The 19337-nt window shown below is 51.4% G+C and overlaps 11 protein-coding genes across 11 annotated transcripts; 4 read left to right on the top strand and 7 right to left on the bottom strand.

Annotated features, from left to right (window-relative positions):
• Positions 1-521: 521 nt before the first annotated feature.
• Positions 522-1561, bottom strand: BKA58DRAFT_410581 (uncharacterized protein; the record flags this gene model as incomplete). Its single annotated transcript, XM_046172233.1, has 3 exons — positions 522-1333; positions 1394-1458; positions 1512-1561. 3 exons carry the CDS (start codon positions 1559-1561, stop codon positions 522-524), a joined length of 927 nt encoding a protein of 308 aa, XP_046026088.1.
• Positions 1562-1769: 208 nt separating this feature from the next.
• On the bottom strand, positions 1770-3655 carry BKA58DRAFT_382143 (oxidation resistance protein 1). Its single transcript, XM_046170076.1, has 3 exons — positions 2736-3655; positions 2343-2680; positions 1770-2287 (listed from the first exon to the last, which is right to left on the bottom strand). Exons 1-3 carry the CDS (start codon positions 3342-3344, stop codon positions 2143-2145), a joined length of 1092 nt encoding a protein of 363 aa, XP_046026087.1. The 5' UTR covers positions 3345-3655; the 3' UTR covers positions 1770-2142.
• On the bottom strand, positions 3656-5192 carry BKA58DRAFT_382142 (guanine-N(1)--methyltransferase). The gene has a single exon (XM_046170075.1). It carries the CDS (start codon positions 5130-5132, stop codon positions 3969-3971), a length of 1164 nt encoding a protein of 387 aa, XP_046026086.1. The 5' UTR covers positions 5133-5192; the 3' UTR covers positions 3656-3968.
• A 26-nt stretch (positions 5193-5218) lies between these two features.
• BKA58DRAFT_382140 (GRIM-19) lies at positions 5219-6162 on the top strand. The gene is made up of 3 exons (XM_046170074.1): positions 5219-5492; positions 5565-5717; positions 5773-6162. Exons 1-3 carry the CDS (start codon positions 5335-5337, stop codon positions 5819-5821), a joined length of 360 nt encoding a protein of 119 aa, XP_046026085.1. The 5' UTR covers positions 5219-5334; the 3' UTR covers positions 5822-6162.
• Positions 6163-6280: 118 nt separating this feature from the next.
• On the top strand, positions 6281-7296 carry BKA58DRAFT_382139 (uncharacterized protein). The gene has a single exon (XM_046170073.1). It carries the CDS (start codon positions 6310-6312, stop codon positions 7144-7146), a length of 837 nt encoding a protein of 278 aa, XP_046026084.1. The 5' UTR covers positions 6281-6309; the 3' UTR covers positions 7147-7296.
• Positions 7297-7383: 87 nt separating this feature from the next.
• Positions 7384-8898, bottom strand: BKA58DRAFT_456083 (uncharacterized protein; the record flags this gene model as incomplete). The annotated part of the gene is made up of 1 exon (XM_046174580.1): positions 7384-8898. One exon carries the CDS (start codon positions 8896-8898, stop codon positions 7384-7386), a length of 1515 nt encoding a protein of 504 aa, XP_046026083.1.
• A 573-nt stretch (positions 8899-9471) lies between these two features.
• On the top strand, positions 9472-10764 carry BKA58DRAFT_419920 (uncharacterized protein; the record flags this gene model as incomplete). The annotated part of the gene is made up of 3 exons (XM_046172729.1): positions 9472-9773; positions 9836-10039; positions 10106-10764. Exons 1-3 carry the CDS (start codon positions 9731-9733, stop codon positions 10762-10764), a joined length of 906 nt encoding a protein of 301 aa, XP_046026082.1. The 5' UTR covers positions 9472-9730.
• Positions 10765-11331: 567 nt separating this feature from the next.
• On the bottom strand, positions 11332-12999 carry BKA58DRAFT_312832 (uncharacterized protein; the record flags this gene model as incomplete). The annotated part of the gene is made up of 1 exon (XM_046167404.1): positions 11332-12999. One exon carries the CDS (start codon positions 12997-12999, stop codon positions 11332-11334), a length of 1668 nt encoding a protein of 555 aa, XP_046026081.1.
• A 209-nt stretch (positions 13000-13208) lies between these two features.
• BKA58DRAFT_456078 (pectin lyase fold/virulence factor) lies at positions 13209-15107 on the top strand. The gene is made up of 4 exons (XM_046174579.1): positions 13209-14201; positions 14271-14427; positions 14477-14554; positions 14620-15107. Exons 1-4 carry the CDS (start codon positions 13693-13695, stop codon positions 15085-15087), a joined length of 1212 nt encoding a protein of 403 aa, XP_046026080.1. The 5' UTR covers positions 13209-13692; the 3' UTR covers positions 15088-15107.
• Positions 15108-15126: 19 nt separating this feature from the next.
• BKA58DRAFT_468275 (uncharacterized protein) lies at positions 15127-17146 on the bottom strand (the record flags this gene model as incomplete). Its single annotated transcript, XM_046175100.1, has 4 exons — positions 17063-17146; positions 16619-16992; positions 16317-16557; positions 15127-16268 (listed from the first exon to the last, which is right to left on the bottom strand). Exons 2-4 carry the CDS (start codon positions 16958-16960, stop codon positions 15127-15129), a joined length of 1725 nt encoding a protein of 574 aa, XP_046026079.1. The 5' UTR covers positions 16961-16992; positions 17063-17146.
• Positions 17147-17787: 641 nt separating this feature from the next.
• On the bottom strand, positions 17788-19328 carry BKA58DRAFT_147098 (uncharacterized protein). Its single transcript, XM_046164702.1, has 3 exons — positions 18828-19328; positions 18109-18727; positions 17788-18000 (listed from the first exon to the last, which is right to left on the bottom strand). Exons 1-3 carry the CDS (start codon positions 19078-19080, stop codon positions 17946-17948), a joined length of 927 nt encoding a protein of 308 aa, XP_046026078.1. The 5' UTR covers positions 19081-19328; the 3' UTR covers positions 17788-17945.
• Between the last annotated feature and the right edge of the window lie 9 nt (positions 19329-19337).

Raw genomic sequence — 19337 nt, 5'->3', positions numbered from 1 at the left:
CGTGCGCAACGCGCAACGCGTAGGAGTGCCTCGAGCCCTTAAAACTGGATGAGTTGAGGCGCAGAGCGTTCTCAAAGTGGATACTGTTGTGATTCACGTGAGTAGAGGTCAAGATAAGGGACGATACCGAATAACGGGTCGGGGTAAAGATAAGATGTACACAGTCGTTCAGTTGTCGTCGTTTCGAGCTAATCTAGTCCGATTGGGTGTAAACAAGCAAAAAGGATTGCATACCGTGTTTGGGTAATGTAAGGCCTGAATATCAGGTGCAAGACGTTAAAATGAAAGACAAGAAGACAGGAAACTCTTAGTGCCGTCACGAACGCTCATCCTTTTGACCTGTATACAATCAGTCCGCCGTCGTCTGAGTCATCGGAAAAAGACATGAAGCGGACATCTTGCTTCAGCCGACGCTTCGCACTGTATGTATGCTTCTTCACTTCCACCTTTTGACCTGGACGATTCCGGGTTGCTGCTACTTCCGTAGCTCCAGCTTTAGGACTATTCAGACCAGCAGCTGGTTAATTATTTTGCAGAGTGCTAGATGCTGCTGACGCCAAACTCGTGCTGCCGCCTACAGACGCAGTATCTACGTCACCGCTCATCTGATCCACTTCTAAGCTTAGCTTCTCCATCCACATCTTCCTCGTCGCTCTGCCATCTTTCCTGTCTCCCCACCGAACCATGGCTGTATCTGCTAGCTCACTCACAAAGGCCTCCGGCCAGTTCTTGCCCTCGCTCCTGAACCAACCGGGCTGGATATAGGCGAGCGATATATCGATGATGAAAGCTCGAATTTCGTCATCGCACTTGTGCTCCACGAAAGCCCACTTCACACTCTCTTTCCAGAAGCGTGCGCGAGCTTCTGCGAAGTAAGTGGCGATGACTTGCGACTTGAACACTGGATCTTCGACGGCGTTGGCAACAGTCCAGAGTTTGAGGATGACTAGATTGAAGGCATCGGTAATGCGGGAGACCTTTACGGATATGTGTAAAGTGGAGGTATATAGCCAGTCCAGGTAGATTTGCGTAGCCTCGGCGTCTAGCTCGGACTCTATGTCTAGCTGATTGAGCAGTGACTTGTTCTTCCAGCTAGCACGACACATGGGGCAGGTCAGGATCAACTCCTTCTTGGAACTAGTAGTAGATGAGCGCTTCCAGGCTTCGATACAGACTTCATGGACATTTTGCCCGCACTTGGCGCAGAAGGAGATGTCTCCTATCATGGCGTTGAGAGCCTCGGCGCAAACACAACATTCATCAATGCTGAAGATTGGCTTTCGATTTCTCTGGAGGCGGTCTTTGAAGAATCGAGAGGTCTTGCAAACGAGGTCTATGATGAACGTATGCTGTTAGTATGTCGAACTCTTGAAATGGTTGTATGTGTTGTTACCTTCATGTACAGTGAAACGGCGATCAAGATTGGGGGCCTTGAAGCTTATGATTCTGTTGCCCACACTGCGCCATATCAGCAAGTTACATGTGGTAATATGAGAGACGGAGTGACGTACATAATTGGCTCCAACTTCTTGGTCGCTCTTCGAGATTGAGTAATGGTCATCTGCACAAATGGTGATCTTGTAGAATAAGAATCTTGTAAGCTGAAGGGCACGGAAGACACGATCCGGGTAGAAGTACTGCAAACAGGAGAGGGTGAGAGTCGGACTGTGCGCACCTCGCCGTGGAGCGGTGATGGTACTTCAAGGTGAGAGAACCGCCAAGAAAACATTCCAGTATCCGAGCAAGGCGAGTACAACAGTCGTCTTGAAGGTAGTCAAAAAATTCTCCAAATGAAGCGAACGTTAAGTTATACCCGGAAAGAACTGTACATCTCTTGTGTGTGAATGGATCAGCTGAGGTCGTCGAGAGAGCCCAGCCGGATGATAAAACCATCAATTGCTGTGTGAGACACGATACTCTATGGCGCCGACCGAGAGAGGATGAAAAGCGTCAAACAAACTCTTCAAACGGGTATTTTGCTTACCACCGTCCCCTTATGGCGACTCCAGACACAGTATACAACCTGAGCTATGTAGCTTTGTCAGGGCCAAATTCCGCGCTGTCTTCCGACGTCTTCGATATGCCGCCAGTACCGAAGATCACAAGTTTTCTGCTCAGTGAAAGTCTCTGGATGATCTACTCCTACACGCCAATGTACCACAGCTCAACACCCATGACCTCGAATTTCTTGCCATCATCACTCAGGGGCTCGTTGCCAAACGTCGGGCACGTATCGGAGACGCCCTTTTCGAGGTTGTCGTCTAGCCATAGGCCATAGTGACCGTCACTGCGACACCGTCAGTCTACTGAGTCCTTGATGATTACACGACGCCGCTACTTACCCGCCTCCAACACTTAGGTAGCTATGCTCGCAAAAGATCATGTAGTCATTCACTCCGCTGTAGGGAAATGCCTTGAATCTTATCCGTTCTGGCGTGCTCGCACCACTCTTACTGGCCCGACCGTTCTGCGGTGGTGCTAACGAATGGCCCTTGCTCTTCGGTGAGGATACAGTTGTCATTCGCACAGCGTCCGTCGTATCTTCGGATGGGGGTGGTGGGAGGTTCATCTGCAGGTCTGAGAAACCTGAGAGAATGTGCGCGCGCCAGAGGAAGCATTCACCGTTGCCGTAGAATGATGTGGAGGGCCGCGGTGCGTCGGAGAGATATGCGCCGAAGATCTATAGTGAGACGTAAGCATTCGTCCTGTGGGTGTCTTAATATTCGCGAACTTACACCTCCACTGCCGTCTTTGACCACCAGCACAAAGCCGCCTCTCTTGCCCAGATAGTCTTCAGATTGCTTATATAGTGTGCCTAAACTAACACCGTTCTGCTCCAGACTATACGCCAGACTCCATTCATCCACTAGTTGTAACCTTGGCGGGAGCAGGAGCCGGATCTCTTCAGCAAGCGCCGTGCTTAGCAGCTTGCCCTTTTCTCGCATGTTGCCTCCCCATCCTCTCAGACTTAGCGGTGTCAAGGGAGGCGGTTGAAAAGGGCTCGCTATCCGATGTGGCGGCTGGTAGACCGAGTTCATATCTGAGGTGGTAGAGGAGACGAGATTCGCAAATGTGTGGGAAAGGGAAGATGCGGTGGACTGCAACTGCGCTTGTATGTTGCCTGCGCTGTTACGGTTGCTGTGGTTCTCCGATCTCGATTGCGCGTCTGATGTGGGAATGGTCTCTGTGTTCAACCGTCGCAGGATGCCCGAGACTGCATAAGAGACCGGATAGGTGAAATACGAGGACGAGCGGTTGGGTGTAGAGCGCTGCGATGACGGTGAGGTTTGCGACGAGGGCGAGCGGAACGGGGAAGAGGACTGGGTATCTGGTGGGTACGACATGAGCGGCAACTAATTGCGATGGTAGCGATGTTCCTGAATTAATGTGGGTCGCGTGTTGGAGGTGGTGTGCTGGGGTTGTCGCAGGTCAGAGTAGCTGTGACGTTGCGCAAAATTAGTGGGCTGACAGCTGCTTGGAGCCTCACAACACCACCAGGATGGGACGTGGCTGTTACATAAGCAGGCTTGCGACTGAGGTGAATGCATGTCCAAAGGCTTTGATGGCCAAATACTAATACAGGACATGTCGGCGATGTATGCTCTGTGATTGCTTCACCCTCTGGCACCGCGACGTGTAGCTTGCGGAGCCCTGACCGCTTTAGCTTGCTAGCGTGTCGCGCGAAAGCTTGATCTCCGCTACCCGGTAGGGCTGACCTCGCGTATTCGTCGTGCATTCAAGCCAGGATCCCCATTGTCAGTCGAGAACTCGAGGATGACTGTAGTTGAGATAGAAATGTTCGATGCTGGTATCTCTGCGCTATGATAGTCAACATCAGTCATCCCCGCGACCCACAGTCGCATTTCTCGTAGCATGCATCGACTCGAGAAGGCACCGAGAGTTCCATTCTTGATCGAATGCTACTAGTGTCGACATCTCTACACTCTCAAGATGACGCCTCAGATGGTCTATGTAGTCTCAGCGTCTGCCTCCTTTGTCGCGTCTGCAAGGTCTCGATCCAAATTCTCATCTCCCGCAGCATCTGCGTCTTCTTCCCCGTCGTCTCCGTCACTCTTAAGCTTAGCACCCTTTCTTTCGGGCATAACCGCCATGAACGCCTTACCCCAATCCCCAAACTCCATCCACTTGAGCATAATCTCCAGCACATGGTTCGTGACCAAGACTTGCCGACTTTTCATCTCGAGATATTCGCCAATAGGTAGCTTTGCAGTTTTGATCCCACGGTTCACAGCGCGCTTGTGACATATGCCTTTGTGCCGGTTCTTGTCAACCAAACCACCGATGATGTATGTACTGTTGGGCTTCAAGTGAGTAAGAACGTTGTCGGACTCAGATGAAAGATAGACGACTTCGCCTTCCTCTGCTGGAGCATCGGTTTGTTCTTGATCGCCTGATCCAGTGGCTTCTGCTGACGCCCTCAAGGCACCGAGAACTTCTCCTCCGTTTGGCCCTGACATCCACGCCTTCGCTTTCTCAGAAACCTCAACGAAATCTTCTTCGAAGAACTGGAACCCTTTCCAACTCGTGTACTGCTTTGCTAGAATGCCATCGAAACGCTCTTTCATCTTTCCACCGAAGCTGCTCAAAGCTAGGTGGGTTCTGAAGTTCGCTTTTCGATTGTCGCTATAACACCTCGTGATCTGAAGTCCCAAGCTCTTGAGCTCGTTGTCAAACATCAGCTCTTCGAAATCGCAATCGAAGATGACTGTGATTGGTACTTGCTTTCCAGTTGCCTGCCGAGGGGGTCGTGAAGCTGGCGGTCTTGGTCTCTTGCCATTCTCGTCGGTAGGCATCTGCGCCCACTCTTCTCGCCTTCGCTCTTTCTTCTCTTTGACTTTCTCTTTTCGCTTGAGTTTGCGATCTTCGCGACCGGCTTCCCAGCGTTCGAGCCGCCTTTGCTTTTTGAGCTGGTTTTTGGATAATTTTGGCTCCGCATTCTCACTCCCAGCCGGAGTTCCGACAGATTCTACGGCGTCGGCTTGAATGCTGTTTTCTGCTGCGACAGGTAATTGTTCGTTTGGTGTCGGAATCGTAGGTGTTTCTGCCACGTCCTCAACGCTATCCGCATGCTCTAGCTTGCGCAACTTCGCAGGACGCTCTTCGGAATCCATCTTCGACTAAAAGTTCGCAGGTTTGTGAAAATCAAGAGTGATGCCTTCCACCCACTCAGCGTCGACAAAATTATGCTCACTCACTTGCTAGCGCGCCAAGCCAGATCCCTGTCATCGCGGCTTCCCGAGCTCGAACCTCACTTCACGTCTCCGCATTGACGACACCTTCGAATACCCATTGAGCCACGAATAATCGCCCAACATGCCGCAGGATATGCCGCCAACGGGCGGCTACAGCCCCGTACAATACAAGCGCAACTTGCCCGTGCGAGGCTTCCGCCCTGCCGCATACCTTTTCGGGACTGCGGCACTCATGACCTACGGATTCTGGAGGGTTGGACAGGGTATCAGAGAGCACAAGTACGCGCCTACCGTCGAAGAGGAGACTCCAGGGTTTTGAGATATATTCGCGAAGGTGCTGACAAGTCGCAGCGAACTCGCGCGCGAGAAGATGTGGGCGCGGATACACCTTATCCCCGCGCTGCAAGCCGAAGAAGACCGCGATCAAGTACGAAGGCACCTCGCAGATAAGGCGAGAGAAAAGGAATTGCTTGGGACAGAGACCAGGGTCTACAACAGTGACAGGTATGGTTTGATCACTTGGCTTTATAGACAACTTTGGCTAATTACACGACGGCAGATTTGTTCGCCCTACCTTCGCAATCACGCCCGAACACGAGACGAAATAGAGTTGCATACCGCGTTGGACTTGTACATATGAATCTACAAATCGTTGGCAGGCTAAGGAAACGCTGTCTTCAAATGATACCTTTCGCTGTGTTTGAAACCGTGCCGCGGTGCAGATTCCCAGGCTTCAAACGGCGAGATACCTTTCTGAGAGGACCGTGGCGCGCACACATACCCAACTAGGGTGTTTCTAAAAGTTTTGAAGAGGGGACACCCTGTTATAGGCTTCCAAAAGCGTGGTTCACATACGTTGTGATTTCTTGGGTTCCATCGGACCCGTAAAAGTGACACCTCGCCCATTGTGTCGTGCACTCTCCCGCACGTCGAAACGCGCCACCTGGACCAGGCAGTGCGCCTTGTCGTCAACTGCGCCCAGCTCCTACAGCCCTTCCATATTTCAACTCTACTAACCCTCCCAACCGTTCGCTGTATCTGTCCATAACTGACTCTCTCCAGCCGGCGCAAGCTTTGGCGGCGTCGTAGCGCAATCATGTCTTTCATCACCAACTTATTCGGCAGCCTGAAGAGTACGACGCCTATCGATACAGGCACCTTGCCACGCGTAGATGGCGATGGCACGCCCGATGGAGCCGACGAAGACTGGGCTTTTGTAACAGCGCACGAAGCCGGAGTCGTCTACCACGACCGTGTCACGATCCTACTTGGCCCCCATCGAGAGACTCGCCACTACATCTTCATCGCCGACATGCCCAGGTTTTCTAAACTTCTGAATCATGTCTGCACTCTCGAACCAGCACAACGACACCTGCATCTCTCTTTCCCCGATCTCTCCATGATGAAGTCATATCTCAAAGCCCAGTCCACGTCCGTTGACTTGCTGGCCATCGAACAGTCTTGGTCAGACATCATTAAGCTAGCCATCACTGCCGATATCTTCCAAGACCCCTACATGGGGGACAGGGCCCTCGCAGCGCTCAAAAAGAAGGGCATATTCGCCTTCGCGCCCGGCAATGCGGTGTTGCTGTTCAAAGAAGACGACTTTTCATTGGCCCAGGAGTATCAAGACAAGACGGGGAGCGGGAAGAAGCTGATAGAGACACTTTACAGGGTCGCAGAGATGGATGCAGAGAAGCCTAAATTGCCCAAATCGGAGCTGCCCAAGCCTCAAGACATGAACTCCAAGCCCGATATCTACAAGAGGAAGAGCGAGGGCACAAGGCTTGGTAAAAGTGTACTAAGAGGGTTGGGACAAGGCACGGCAAAGAAGGGATGTTATGTGGATGACAAAGTGCATCCTACACGGCAGCCCAGCGTTCCACCAGGTGTGGAAGCGTTGAAGCGTGATAACGCGAGTAACTTCATGTAGTCTAACAAGGATATGAAGAAGTAATCTCGGAAGCCTTCGGGGGTATGGTGGTCGAATAAAGCTTTAGGCGAACGTCGCGCGTACGGAATACGGGTTCAAGATTCGGCAATGGGAGACTAAAGCTGTCTGTCTGGGAGACATCATTCGAAGAATTGAATTAGTCGCCCGTCTTACAACCATCGATATGCGCTGCCTACCTACATCTGTGCGTGACGTAGTAGACATCTAGAAACATACCTAGGCCATCTCCTCCGTGCATCTGGAACACAAACACGGCCCTTCAAACCATGGCGACAGCAAGTCCTGCCTCTGCTCCACCAATATACCATCAACGTTCACATAGCTGCAGAATAATTCCTTTCCCATCGTCACTGGCTTGATCGCGAAAAAGCGCACAGTCGTACTTCCAGTTTCTCTTCTCCACTCCACGTTCGGCGCGCAGCTGTGATTGAACAACGGCAAATGAGGTGTGATTTCATCAACGAAGCCAAGCCGGGGATCCGGAGATCCAGCTTTGTTGTTTGCCAGGCGCGTCCAGATGGAATGAAGAACCTCAGTATCGAAGTTGCGGTTTGCGAAGACATCCACACCGAGTTGCTGTAAGATCTTGATTGGGATGATGATGGATTCATTGAGGGTGAAGACATCAAGATGATTTTTGTTCGCGAGAGGCTTGAGACGTGCAATCAGCGGGTGATCCAACGGTGACTTGACACCCGCTTGAACGCATGTTGCCAGCAATCGTAACATGAGAAGAGGTCGGAGAGGTGAGGCGTTGTGCGTCAAGCCTCTAGCAGGTGCCTGGAGCCATTCAAAGTCTTTGCCGCATAAAACTCCATGGTAGGTGTTCATCGCGAGGCGGAGACATTGGTCGGAGCAGTAACTCTCTGAACAGCACGTGGCTCCTTTGGGAGCATTCGATAAACGCGCATAGCAGTTGGAACAGGAGTTTGGTGATGGGGTACTGCGTACGCCGGTTGCGGTTCGATCTGTAAGTATACATTCGCCAGCCCTTATATCGCGAGCCGCAAACATGCCCAGCATATCTTCGCCTGGATCTTTCGTCAAGGTACTTTTACCAAGAAAACATGGTGCGTCGTTGTCAGCCTCGCCGAGCTCTTCGTTCACCAACTCAATGAGCTTTGATGAACGCGTCAGATGGCGCTCAATGGTCCACGGATACTCTACTGTAAGCACTCCGCCATCTCTCACTCTATCTTGCAACTCATGAGGTGTGCCGCCAAAAGTCCTTGCAGCCTCCTCTTTTCGGTTCAAAAGCTCGCGAAGTGCTTCAGCTCTCTCTGTAGCCTTCTCACGCCACAATGGCCGAGAATGTATTATTGACTCTTCCAGTATCTCGGCTGCGTCCCATTGACAATGACAAGCTTGTAGAGCAATTGCGAGCAGCTCATACACCGATTCTTTTAAATCTTCATGAGCATCCGGGTTGCCTGCTTGCAGTAGTTTGGCTTTGTAAATGTCGCCGACTGCGAGCTCAGGGAAGTTGAGCATCCACATGCGACGGCCACGCTCGAACCAGGCTTGAGGATCATATGGGTGATGTTGAATACGCTGATTGTAGGTATCGAGAGATTCCAGGATCTCTGTCACTTGACTAGGATGTATTCGACCAGTTGGCTGAACAATTCCGGAGCGGTAGATGGAAGGCACGTAACGCTGCGGCAATGCGGCATTCGTTATGTCTGGATATGTTGCACTCTCTGGCGCTACAGGCCGCGTGTATGTGTCCATGATAGTATCAAGAGCGCTGGCATCAGTCTGGAATGAAGGTGTTGACTTTGCATTGCAATCGAGATGGGCCGCCCATCTATCGCCAGCTTCCTAGGGGACGTGCACACAAGTAGATGCTGTGATGATGTTTGACGTCATCGTGGAGATGTGACGGCTCACGTCGGCATGAATTATATGTCGTCAAAATTAACCCTAAAAGATCTAACGCGATGTAAAAACGACAGAGCTTGTCTGAAGATTGAGGATAGTCAAGACGTTTCATGCGTGTCCGTTAAGGCTGGAGCTTGACTTTCTAGAAATGTACCAGCATTCAGACACATTATGGAGGTACTTGACATGGTTCGTATTGAGATACCTACAAAACATGGGATTCTGGAATACAATCCGTACGTCAGTGCAACTTAGAAAGCCGTGGAACGAGTTTCTCTGCACATGGTATTGTGTCGCCTACCCTAGCACCCTGAAACCTAGGTAGGAAAGAGCTCCCTGGTTGTACGCGCTGGACCCTGAAATCCTATCGATAAGAGTCCAGCGACCTCCCTCACTTCCTGCGTTGTAGCACAACGCATGTCTCTATCGAAACGTAAACATACAAGATCAAAACGCCAAGCAGACCCATAAGCCTTTCTTCACTCTATAAGGGATTTGTTTGCTCGCAGCTGACGCATCTTCTGGCGCATTTCGTACCGCAATCGATCACGTACTGTTAGCTCAGACCCCGACAGCCACCTGTGGTACGTATCTCGACAATGCCAAGCCGGAGATTCATTCGAATACTGGGCCACAAAGTTTCCTTAAAAAGCATTAATCTACTCTACACCTAAACCATTGTATGCGCAATTGTGGGGTGGTCCTGCAAGTGACTGAATTCATTAGTAAGTGATGGTCTATCACACGAGAAGAGAAGTTCAACTTACTAATGATGTATCGCTCAAAGACAATGTTACTGACGAGTTGATGCGTTTTTCGAACCTCGGAAGCGGGCCTACTCGAGATGATGTGCGCAAGACCTATCTTCGGGATCTTTGTCTCACCTTTAGCGTCCTCCGCCCACAGATGGAGATACTGTCAGACGTACCATTCCTCCTGAAAGAGAATGACCACATGACGAGATCGCGATACCCGGTTCTACCGGGCCCCAGTAGACCAAACAATGTGGCTATCATGTTAGGGCTGGAGCATTAGCCAGCGTCGATAACCCTCACAGATCTTTTGACCTCGGCCGCGGCTGTGGGAAAGTTCGAAGCTCTCCATCATTTCATAGCGCAAGGGGCAGACCCTCTAGGGTACACTGCCGGCATAATCACTACTCCGATCAAGGCAGCTGCAGTGTGCGGCCACACCCCGATGGTTTGCAAGCTTGTAGAGATTGCCCGGCTGGATTTCCATACCCTAGAAGAGAGGGAACGTGACTGGATTCTCTTCACGTTCGAGACGGCTCAGTGTCATGCTATCAAAGCTGGAGATGCAGAATCTCTACGACTGTTACTAGAGTTTTTTGTCGCCCACCGTAATACGAGCATTCCGAAGATGTGGCCAAAGATGATTTCTGAAGCCGCAAAGAACGGCAAAACCGAGACTCTCGTAACCCTGTTGAAAGACATTATACCAAAAAGCACTGAACGGGGCCACCAGAGCGATTTACAGGAAACATGGAAAGAATCTTGCAAGGCTGGGCATGCCGAGCTGGTACGCCGACTACTTGGTGACGAATTTGCGCTTGTCAAGCGGGATCCGATAATCCAAAAGGTTTCGCTGGAAGCAGCTCGTTTTGGACATGGAGGCTTAGTCGAACTTCTCAAAGGTTACGGCGCACACATCGAATCACAACATCTCGTCCAAGCAATAACAGCCTTCCCGGATTGATCCAGGACCCACTTCCTTATAACGCGGCACGTGCTTGATGCGGAGGTTCCCATCAGCGCGCAAGTTTTGAAGCAATGTGAAAGTCAGCCATCGTTTACGCTACGGGCAAGACAAGATGGAGGAAACCCATTTCTGTCTTACTGATGGCATTATGATATGCATTCTGATCGCGAGCAAAGCAAAGCAACAGGGCTTACGAGCGGAGCTGAATTCGTGCGGCAGCATCACGCTGCTGCACCGGCTAGTGCTTAACGAGAAGGTCAGAGTTCCCTCTGAGCCTTTATTGTTTCTGGGATTGGCGAAAGAGGTAGTTGAATGGTTAGCTGATGAAAACCGGTCAGTGGCGCCCTAAATCTGGAGGATTGGTTCAGTCGAGTGGTAGTTGACCGCACATTCGTATCGTAGGCTGAAGCTAGGATGAAGAATGTCAACGATATGAATCGGGTGTCTCAAGACGTTTATTTTTCATAGCCGCTCCAGCACCACTTGTCCACCCATGGGTTGAGTGATACATTTGATAAAGACTATGCATATACATACAATTCCATGCCCACACTTCTTGTCTGGCTACCGCTTGGTGATCGTCTTCTGCTCATTTGCATCATCCCTCATCTCCTGCTTGATCTTGCTAATTGTGCCTGCACCGCCATAGATCATAGCAGTGTATACCTGTGCCACACTCGCTCCTGCCTCGAGTATCTCTCTCGCTTGCCGACCATTTGTGATGCCGCCCGTTGCGAATATGACCTTGCGTGGTGCGTTTGGCGCTGGTGCAGTCCTGGGTGTAGAGTGAAGGGTCACTGTAGGTGCTGATTCGGAAAGATCGTCGATGTTGGAAGAGAGTTGTGTTGGAGACGGTTGGTCGAGATCGAGCGTTGGCTTGATTTTCGAAGACCCGGTAGAGGATGATGTAGGGTCGAGCTTTCCTAGAATGCTAGAGGGCTTGTCGTCTGTGCTCTGGCCAGCGGTTGGCTCATCGGTGCGTGCTTCTGACGGTGGTGCAATGTGCTTCGGGCCTTCGTCGAGCGCTTTCCTGTACCTGCTGACGAGCGAAAGTGTGCGCTCGAAAGTTTGGGGACCTGAGTAGCCTCCTTGTTCGAGTAGCAACTTTGCTTCTGATTGGGGAAGTAGGTAGCCCTTCGGCAATGGGTCTGGTCGCTTCTTCGTGGTGTTGCCAACGATGACACCATCTACACCAGAGTCCCAGACTGCCTCACAGATGCCTGATACCTGCTCTTCCGAGTCCTCATCGGGGCTGACTTTAACCATGACAACAGGCTTTGTCTTGCGGTCGATCTTCTTGACTGCCCCTACTACTCCGGAGAGTAATCGTGTCAAGGGCTCGACGTTTTGTAGCGTGCGAAGGCCAGGTGTGTTGGGTGAGGAGACGTTGACTACCAGAATGTCGGCGTACTTTCCGACATGACCCACGGCGGTGGCATAGTCGCGCACTACTGCATCGATGTCGTTCTCGGAGGTCGTCTTGTTCTTCGCAACCTGCACAGCCATTAGACGTCCCTTGAGCAGCGAGCCCGGGGGAACACCAGCTTCACCATCGAGGACCTGGCGTTCGGCATCTTCACCTAGTCCAAGCCCGGCGTGATAAGCAAACTCCCTGACGCGTTGTCGTAATCGTGAGGCGACGAGCTCGGCGCCTTCCGAGTTGAACCCGTAGCGGTTGATGAGAGCGTTCTGGCTGGGTATCCTGAAGACACGGGGCTTGGGGTTGCCTTCTTGTGGCAGTAGCGTGACAGCTCCCACCTCGACCACTCCTGCTCCGAGCTCGAACAATGGTGTCGGTATTTCGGCGCCCTTGTCAATGCCAGCAGATGTTCCAATCGGATTGTTCAATGTGTGTCCAAAGACTTCGACAGCCAGATCGCCCTGGGAATCAGCCACGCCGCGTTCCCTAGGGTTCAAGCCAAAGCTATGTAGCACCTTGAGCATATGTGTTCCAGCATGATGCGCCTCTTCGCCATCTGGGTATATCTGTCGTAGCGCCGGCACAACAAGCCATTCGTGAATGCTCGCGCGCGTGTCGGTGACGTAGAGGTAACCAAAGGTACCGCCGAGCGTCAGGAGGGTGCCATATACGAGGTTCTTGGTGCGGGTACCAGCCGATCGAACGTTGGTCGCGGTTTCCGTGGCCGTCGTGGCTTGTCTTCTGGGGTGCTGGAACGGGCGATGCGAGGGGCGGCAGCGTGGTACCGATGGCCGTACGCGTAGAGCACGCATATTCGCGGCAGGCTTCATCATCATGGACGTGACAGGCAGCCCATGCGACACTCAATGGCTGCACAATTGCCTGGTCGAGATGGAGATGCCGACTTTGAGCCGTGAGGAAGCTCGGAATCAGCCAATGACGTGGGCTTGGCACAAGGTACCGATGTCGCGTTCCCTACACCCTCTGCTTCTCAACACAACCTGACCTCGTGGCCGTACACGACACAGCTGTAAGACTCTGCCAGCCGTTCTCGGCATTTGATCTCGCAAGGGCTTCTGATATCCTAGTCTTCATCATTGGCCTGACACCAAATCTCGTTGGAATGCTCAGTCATGCGCCATCGACAAGTCTATCCCCATCTTCATCTACTCTTAGTATAGAGCTCTCTGATGCACACCCTCCTTCCCCACAAGGTTGTTCTGGCCTCTTCATCTATTAGATTACCCACAGCTCAAGAGCCGAACAACAACCGATAATACGGGCACACCCACGGAGAAACTACCATCTCAGAAAATACTTGCACCAATGGTATCAGCCATACTCGATGTCAAGATTGTTCAGATTACTCCATGCGTATAGTCTGTAAGATGACACCTGCTCGCGGGGGCACAACGGTCCCACCGTACAAGCTTTCATAAAGCTTAAGTATCTTAGCTTTTCTCCACCGTTTCTTACTCTACAGGACTCTGTTCGATGTTGACAGAATGATTCATCTCACTTTACTTCATCTGTGGGCTCTGCTCGTACCAGCGCTTGCTGGTATGACCAAGACCGGTACTCTCTGCACCGTTACTCCATCCGGCACCAAGGATGACAGCCCGTCCATCATGGACGCCTTCAAGCAGTGTGGCCAGAACGGTCAGATCGAGATTACGAAAGGTGACTACAACATCGCCAAAGTCATGGACGTCCTGGACCTCAACAACTGTGACATCTCCATCCGCGGCAAACTAACTTGGAGCGACGATATCCAGTACTGGGTACGCAACAGCGTTAGTGTGACATATTCTCAACGAAGTACAGCATTCCGTCTTGGTGGTGAGAACTTCACTGTGCAAGGCCATGGTGAAGCACTCTTCTTTGGCAATGGGCAGAAGTGGTACGACGTGAACCGTGATGGGAGCAACATGGCCGGTAGACCCATTAGTCTGACTCTCTGGCATGCGAAGAACGCATGGATTGATGGAATTACTTGGAGGCAGTCGCAGTTCTGGTGTGTCTCTCCAACGACATGAGGAACCATACTTACACGCTCAAGAGCTCATTGCTAACCGTACAACAGGCATACATTCGTCGCCTACTCGCAGAACATTACGATGACAAACCTTGACATGAACGCCACCTCATCTTCCCAATGGGGTACCGTCAATACTGATGGCTTCGATAGCTGGAACTCCCAAGATATTGTGCTAAAAAATTGGGTGGTGACATGCGGCGATGTAAGTCCTCACCAATCTCGCGTCTGTGCTGTATCTAACTTGTTCGAAGGACTGCATATCGGTTAAAGGCAACAGTAAAAACATCTATGTTAAGAACGCCACCTGTTACGAGTCTGGCGCCATGGTGGTGAGTTGTTGGCTGTACGAAACGCAAGTGAGACAAACACTGACATTGTACGTCTACCTTTGCAGGTTGGTTCAATGGGCAATCCCACAAACGTTCCCGAGACGGTAGACAACGTACTCTTCGAAGACATCACTGCCATTCACAGTTCCAACGCGGCCTGGATCAAAACATACCCTGGCCAAGGCCATGTGAAGAACGTCACCTTCCGAAACATCAAGTTTCAGGACGTCAACCAGCCTATATACGTCTCCCCGTGTATTTACAGCTACCAGAACTGCGATTCGAGCCGCTTAACGATCAGCGACATTACTTGGGAAAACGTTACGGGCACCTCGAGATACAACGTCGCCGCGGCTATCTACTGCAGTCGCGGTGCACCTTGCACGGGTTTGAAGTTCAAGAACATCGACATCAAACCCAAGAATGGTGGTATGGGGAAGATTTTATGCTCGAACATGAACAGCGACAGTGGGTTGGCATGTACCGGCACCTGCCCAGCAGGATGGAAGCAGCAGTTGAGCGGCAATGCTTGAACTTGAGTGCTGTCGTTATTCTTGATAGGGAACAACCGCCTAGCCACTACTTCCTCCATACAGAGTGTCCAGCTCCTTCTCATACAAATTCAACAAGGCCTTCTTCTGCACTGTTCCCTTGGCCGTCTTTGGAAACGGCTCTTTTACAGTCAATATCATATCTTTTCCCACCCGCGCATAGACCGGCGAGCTTTTGTTCACTTCCTCCACCGTATCCCAGATCTCATGCACACCCTTTCCATCTTCCAGCCTAACAATGAACGAGGCCCTAGGCCTTCCCGTTCCTATCATTGCCACCTCCGCAACACAAGCATGACTGGCTATCCTCTGTTCAGCCGCCGTAGGGAAGAACTTCTCGTTCGTCAGAAACACAAGAAGATCATCTGCACGGCCGTAGTGTTTCCATCGCTCTGAATCTTCAGGATGCTTCGTAAACAAATCGCCAAGTCGCCTTTCTTTTGCGTCTGGGAAGATCGAGAAGATGGGTTGTACATAGCCGCCGTGCTCCTTCCCGTCGTTGCGGTGCATGACAGCTTCATACAGAGTGACGCCGTCCGTGGAAGTTGAAACAGGGTCGAAGTGGATGTTGAGAGCAGGGTGAAGTGTGGTATACTCCCAGTACGCAGATTGCAATGAATTTGCATCGTTGCGACGGATACTGGGCCAGATGCCGAGTTCGGTTGATGCCATGACATTCAACACGGGCACCTGCGCTGCGACAAACTCACTTGCATGATTACTTACGCTGCCGCCGCCCCAGCCGACTTGTTGCGTTCTTTGGCTGAGTCTCTGTAGGACTTCTGGGCTCTTGCTTAGATACTCGACACAGGGTGGCACGATTGTCACGCAATCGACACCAACACCTCCATCTCTCGTGGCGACGACATCTAAAGCGGCTAGTGCGCTTTCCACACCCGAAGCTGGTGTCACCCATGTTGGTGGGTAGATCGGTGTTACACCTAGCTGCAGTGGAAAGAGGATCATACCGATCATGCCGCTGGCGTGGAAAGGTGGGAAGAGAAACATTGCTCGCATGCCTCGCCCGTTCGCTGATCCGTAGAGAAGCTCCTGATCTAGTTCGTAGCCTAGTGGTGCGGTGAGATACATGGTTTGGGCTACACTGTTCGTCCACTCGTGTGTCCACAGGATGGGTTTGGGAAAGCCCGTTGTGCCGGATGTATCTGGGTTTGGTTAGGGTAGTAGGGACAGAAGAGAGCGATAGTACGTACGGAGACAAACGAAAGGTTCTCTGGAATTTCGTTGATAGGTCTTATCGTACGGATATGACTCTGATTTCGAGGTGAGCAGTTGTTCTACACTCGGTATCTGGAGTGTCTTCATATTCTTCATTGACAGAACATCTTTGACAACTGGTATCGGAATCTCAGGCTTTAGCATGGTCTTTGCGTCTACGCTCTCAATCAATTTGACCAGTGCTTCAACTCCGTATCTTGGCGATGGAAAGAGCATCTATTCTCGTCGTCAGCCAATTCATTCACCATCAAGACGCTCATGTCGGAAGACGGCTGACCTTGTATCCCGCAATCACACTTCCCAGACATAACACGGCATAGCGTATGTCGTTCGGTCCCATGTACACCAAAGTTCTTGTTCCATCTTTCTCCTCTTCTTGCAGCTTCCCGATGTTCTCTTCTACCCACCACGCGAAAGCCGAGACCGCATTTGCTACTTCAGCAAACGTGATCTTGCGATATCCGTCCTCGATCTTGTGTGGGTTGACCGGAAACTCGGCGTACGTCGCGGAAGGATATTGAGCTGCGAGCTTGAACAGCGTATGTGGAAGAAGTTCGTTAGTGGCCTGTGGCCAGGGAAAGGGGCGTGTTGTATCCATTTCCCGTCGTTGGAGGTTCATGTGAGGCGTAAGAAGAGAAGTTTGTGATCGATCTATGCAGCTTGTTAGACAAAAGGCTGTAGAGTATCCCGACTCTCCACCTTAGCCCATCTTTTATCTTACCCCATCATCGTGCGCCCGAAACTAGTCGAAATACGAGACCCTGACCGCGTAGCCACATGTACTCTATACCCCATTGAAGCTTTCCTAGCGTGTGTGATGCAACTACGGCTTTACAGTTTAGGTTAGGAGTCAAATTAGCGTAGTCAAGGCAGCCAGGGATCACAGGCTGCAAGCTGCCGAGGTTGCTTCAAAGTGGAGCTTAGCAGGCCAATGTTGGGCCCACGTAAGCGAGGCCCGTCTTTGATGGAACCTGTGATGAATAGATTGATCCATCTCATGTGGGACGGAACACTGCCTATATGAGGCTGTGTGTTTGCTACAAACAAAGAACAAGCTTGAGACAGCTTGATTGTACATGAGATGGAAGCTGGTGGAAACCAACAGTCTTCGAGATCAACCATCCGAGCTGGACGCTTGAGGGCTGAAAGTCCAAACTGAACATCAGCGCTAAAAACAAAAAGGAGCGCCCTGGAATTCTACATGTCAGCGCTTTCGCGGAACTGGCACGCCGAGGGTCTTTGTAAGTAGAAAGCGCACCATTCCTTTCCCATAGGAAGTGTGCCATCATGAATGTGGTGTCAGGAGTGTAGTTTCAAGAACGTGGTTTCAAGAACGTGGTTTCAAGAATGTGGTCTCAAGAATATAGTCTCAAGAATGTGGTCTTAAGAATGTGTTTTGAAGAAAGTGGTGTCTGGAATGTGTCGTCAAGATGTCAGAAGAGAACAGGGAGGGATACATGTAGCTGTGGGTATCGAACTACGACCGCTTGAACAACGCTCAATACTCGCTGATGAGTGTGCAGGCACAAAAGACGGGATTTCCAACAAACGCCAGCCGATGCAAATATGATACTCTTCCACGCACTTTGATTGAGGGGTAGACCTTAAGCTGAAGATAAGTGCGCCCAGCGCGCATCCGAATCTACCTCACCGTCCTCACTACAATACTGTCAGCGCACATGCTCCACGCTCCTCGACTCTCGTTATTCCTCCCCTCCACGTACCTGCCATCATACAAAGCGGACCAATGAAGTCTCGCAAACCTACCAATCATAAACCCACCCAGAATTTGCAGTCATGAACTCTTCACATGCCTCTTTGAGTGCAATGTTTGGTCTCAGCTCGTTGATGGTAAGCGTTTCTCTCGTCAGCGGGTCTGTTGGACTGCGTTTGAGATGCTCAATCAGCGTAGCGCGCTCATACGATCTTCCATTCTTGGTTACCACGGGATCGTGCATGATCTCAAACGTTATGCCATCGACGAGGTAATCCGGGACCTCGCGTTTTTGCTGATGCTCCGGGTCAGAAATCGCGAATGCGGTTCTGAGGTCGTCGCGCTTCTTCTCAAACTCCATCTTCCGTTCTGCTTTCTCTTCCTGTCCGTCTGAGCGACTAGTTTCCCCGGTCTCCATACGTGCTTCTATCTCATCCATGTCCTTCTTGAACTGTGTTTCCAGCATCATTTCAAGGTCGGAGAGCAGATCGCCACGCCGCCGTATTCTTTCCCGTTCGCGGATGTCCCACTTGGCTTTCTTGCATTTCAAAACGAGAGCGGAAATTGTGGCTGCGTTGGAGGTTTGTTGCGCCGAGGTGGTGCACAGCTCGTAGGCCATGAGGGCTGAAGATAGGGCTTCGTTGGGGTGATTGATCGCGAGTTGGGCTTGCGCTATACTTTCATCAGCCTGGGTCTGCGCATACAGAGCTCGCGCAATGTTGGTAAGGCGACTGTCACGTTTGACGCCCCTCTGCAGGGAATGAGAGCATACCCAAGTAAAAGAATGCCTTCATATTGTCCTTCAAGAGCTCGATACTCCGTATACAATCATCTATGACTCCTTCCCATTTCTCCAACTTTAGCCTCGCATTTGCGCGGTTCGTGAATAACAGAGGGTTGGCGGAGTTCTTCTGAATCGCCTGCGAGTACAGCCCCTCGGCTCCTTCGTAGTCGCCATTCTTGAAGCACTTGTTGCCCGAGTTCTTCAGCTGCTCGGCGGCATATTCGTTGCCTGGCGGAGGCATAACGGAGTAAGTGAGCGAGCGACGGAGGGGGTAGGGCTGAAGGTTAATCGACGGGAGTGAGGGCGGACTTAAGCTTCAATGATTGGTAGGGCCGCGGGGGTGGGGCGCTTTTTGTTGCGCTTCGCTATGGAAGCTTCGAGACGACGGATACGATGCTGAGGTGAGCCGTCCGGAGTCTTCGGATGCGATCTATACTGTACCTGCAGACAAGATCTCGGTAGTCATCGTAGGGGCAACGAGCACCGAGCACAGTAGCA

The sequence above is a fragment of the Alternaria rosae genome (genome assembly GCF_020736505.1).
Source record: "Alternaria rosae strain MPI-PUGE-AT-0040 chromosome Unknown BKA58scaffold_4, whole genome shotgun sequence".
In the NCBI taxonomy this organism is placed as follows: Eukaryota; Fungi; Ascomycota; class Dothideomycetes; order Pleosporales; family Pleosporaceae; genus Alternaria; species Alternaria rosae.
This window is presented reverse-complemented; position numbering and strand designations above follow the sequence as displayed.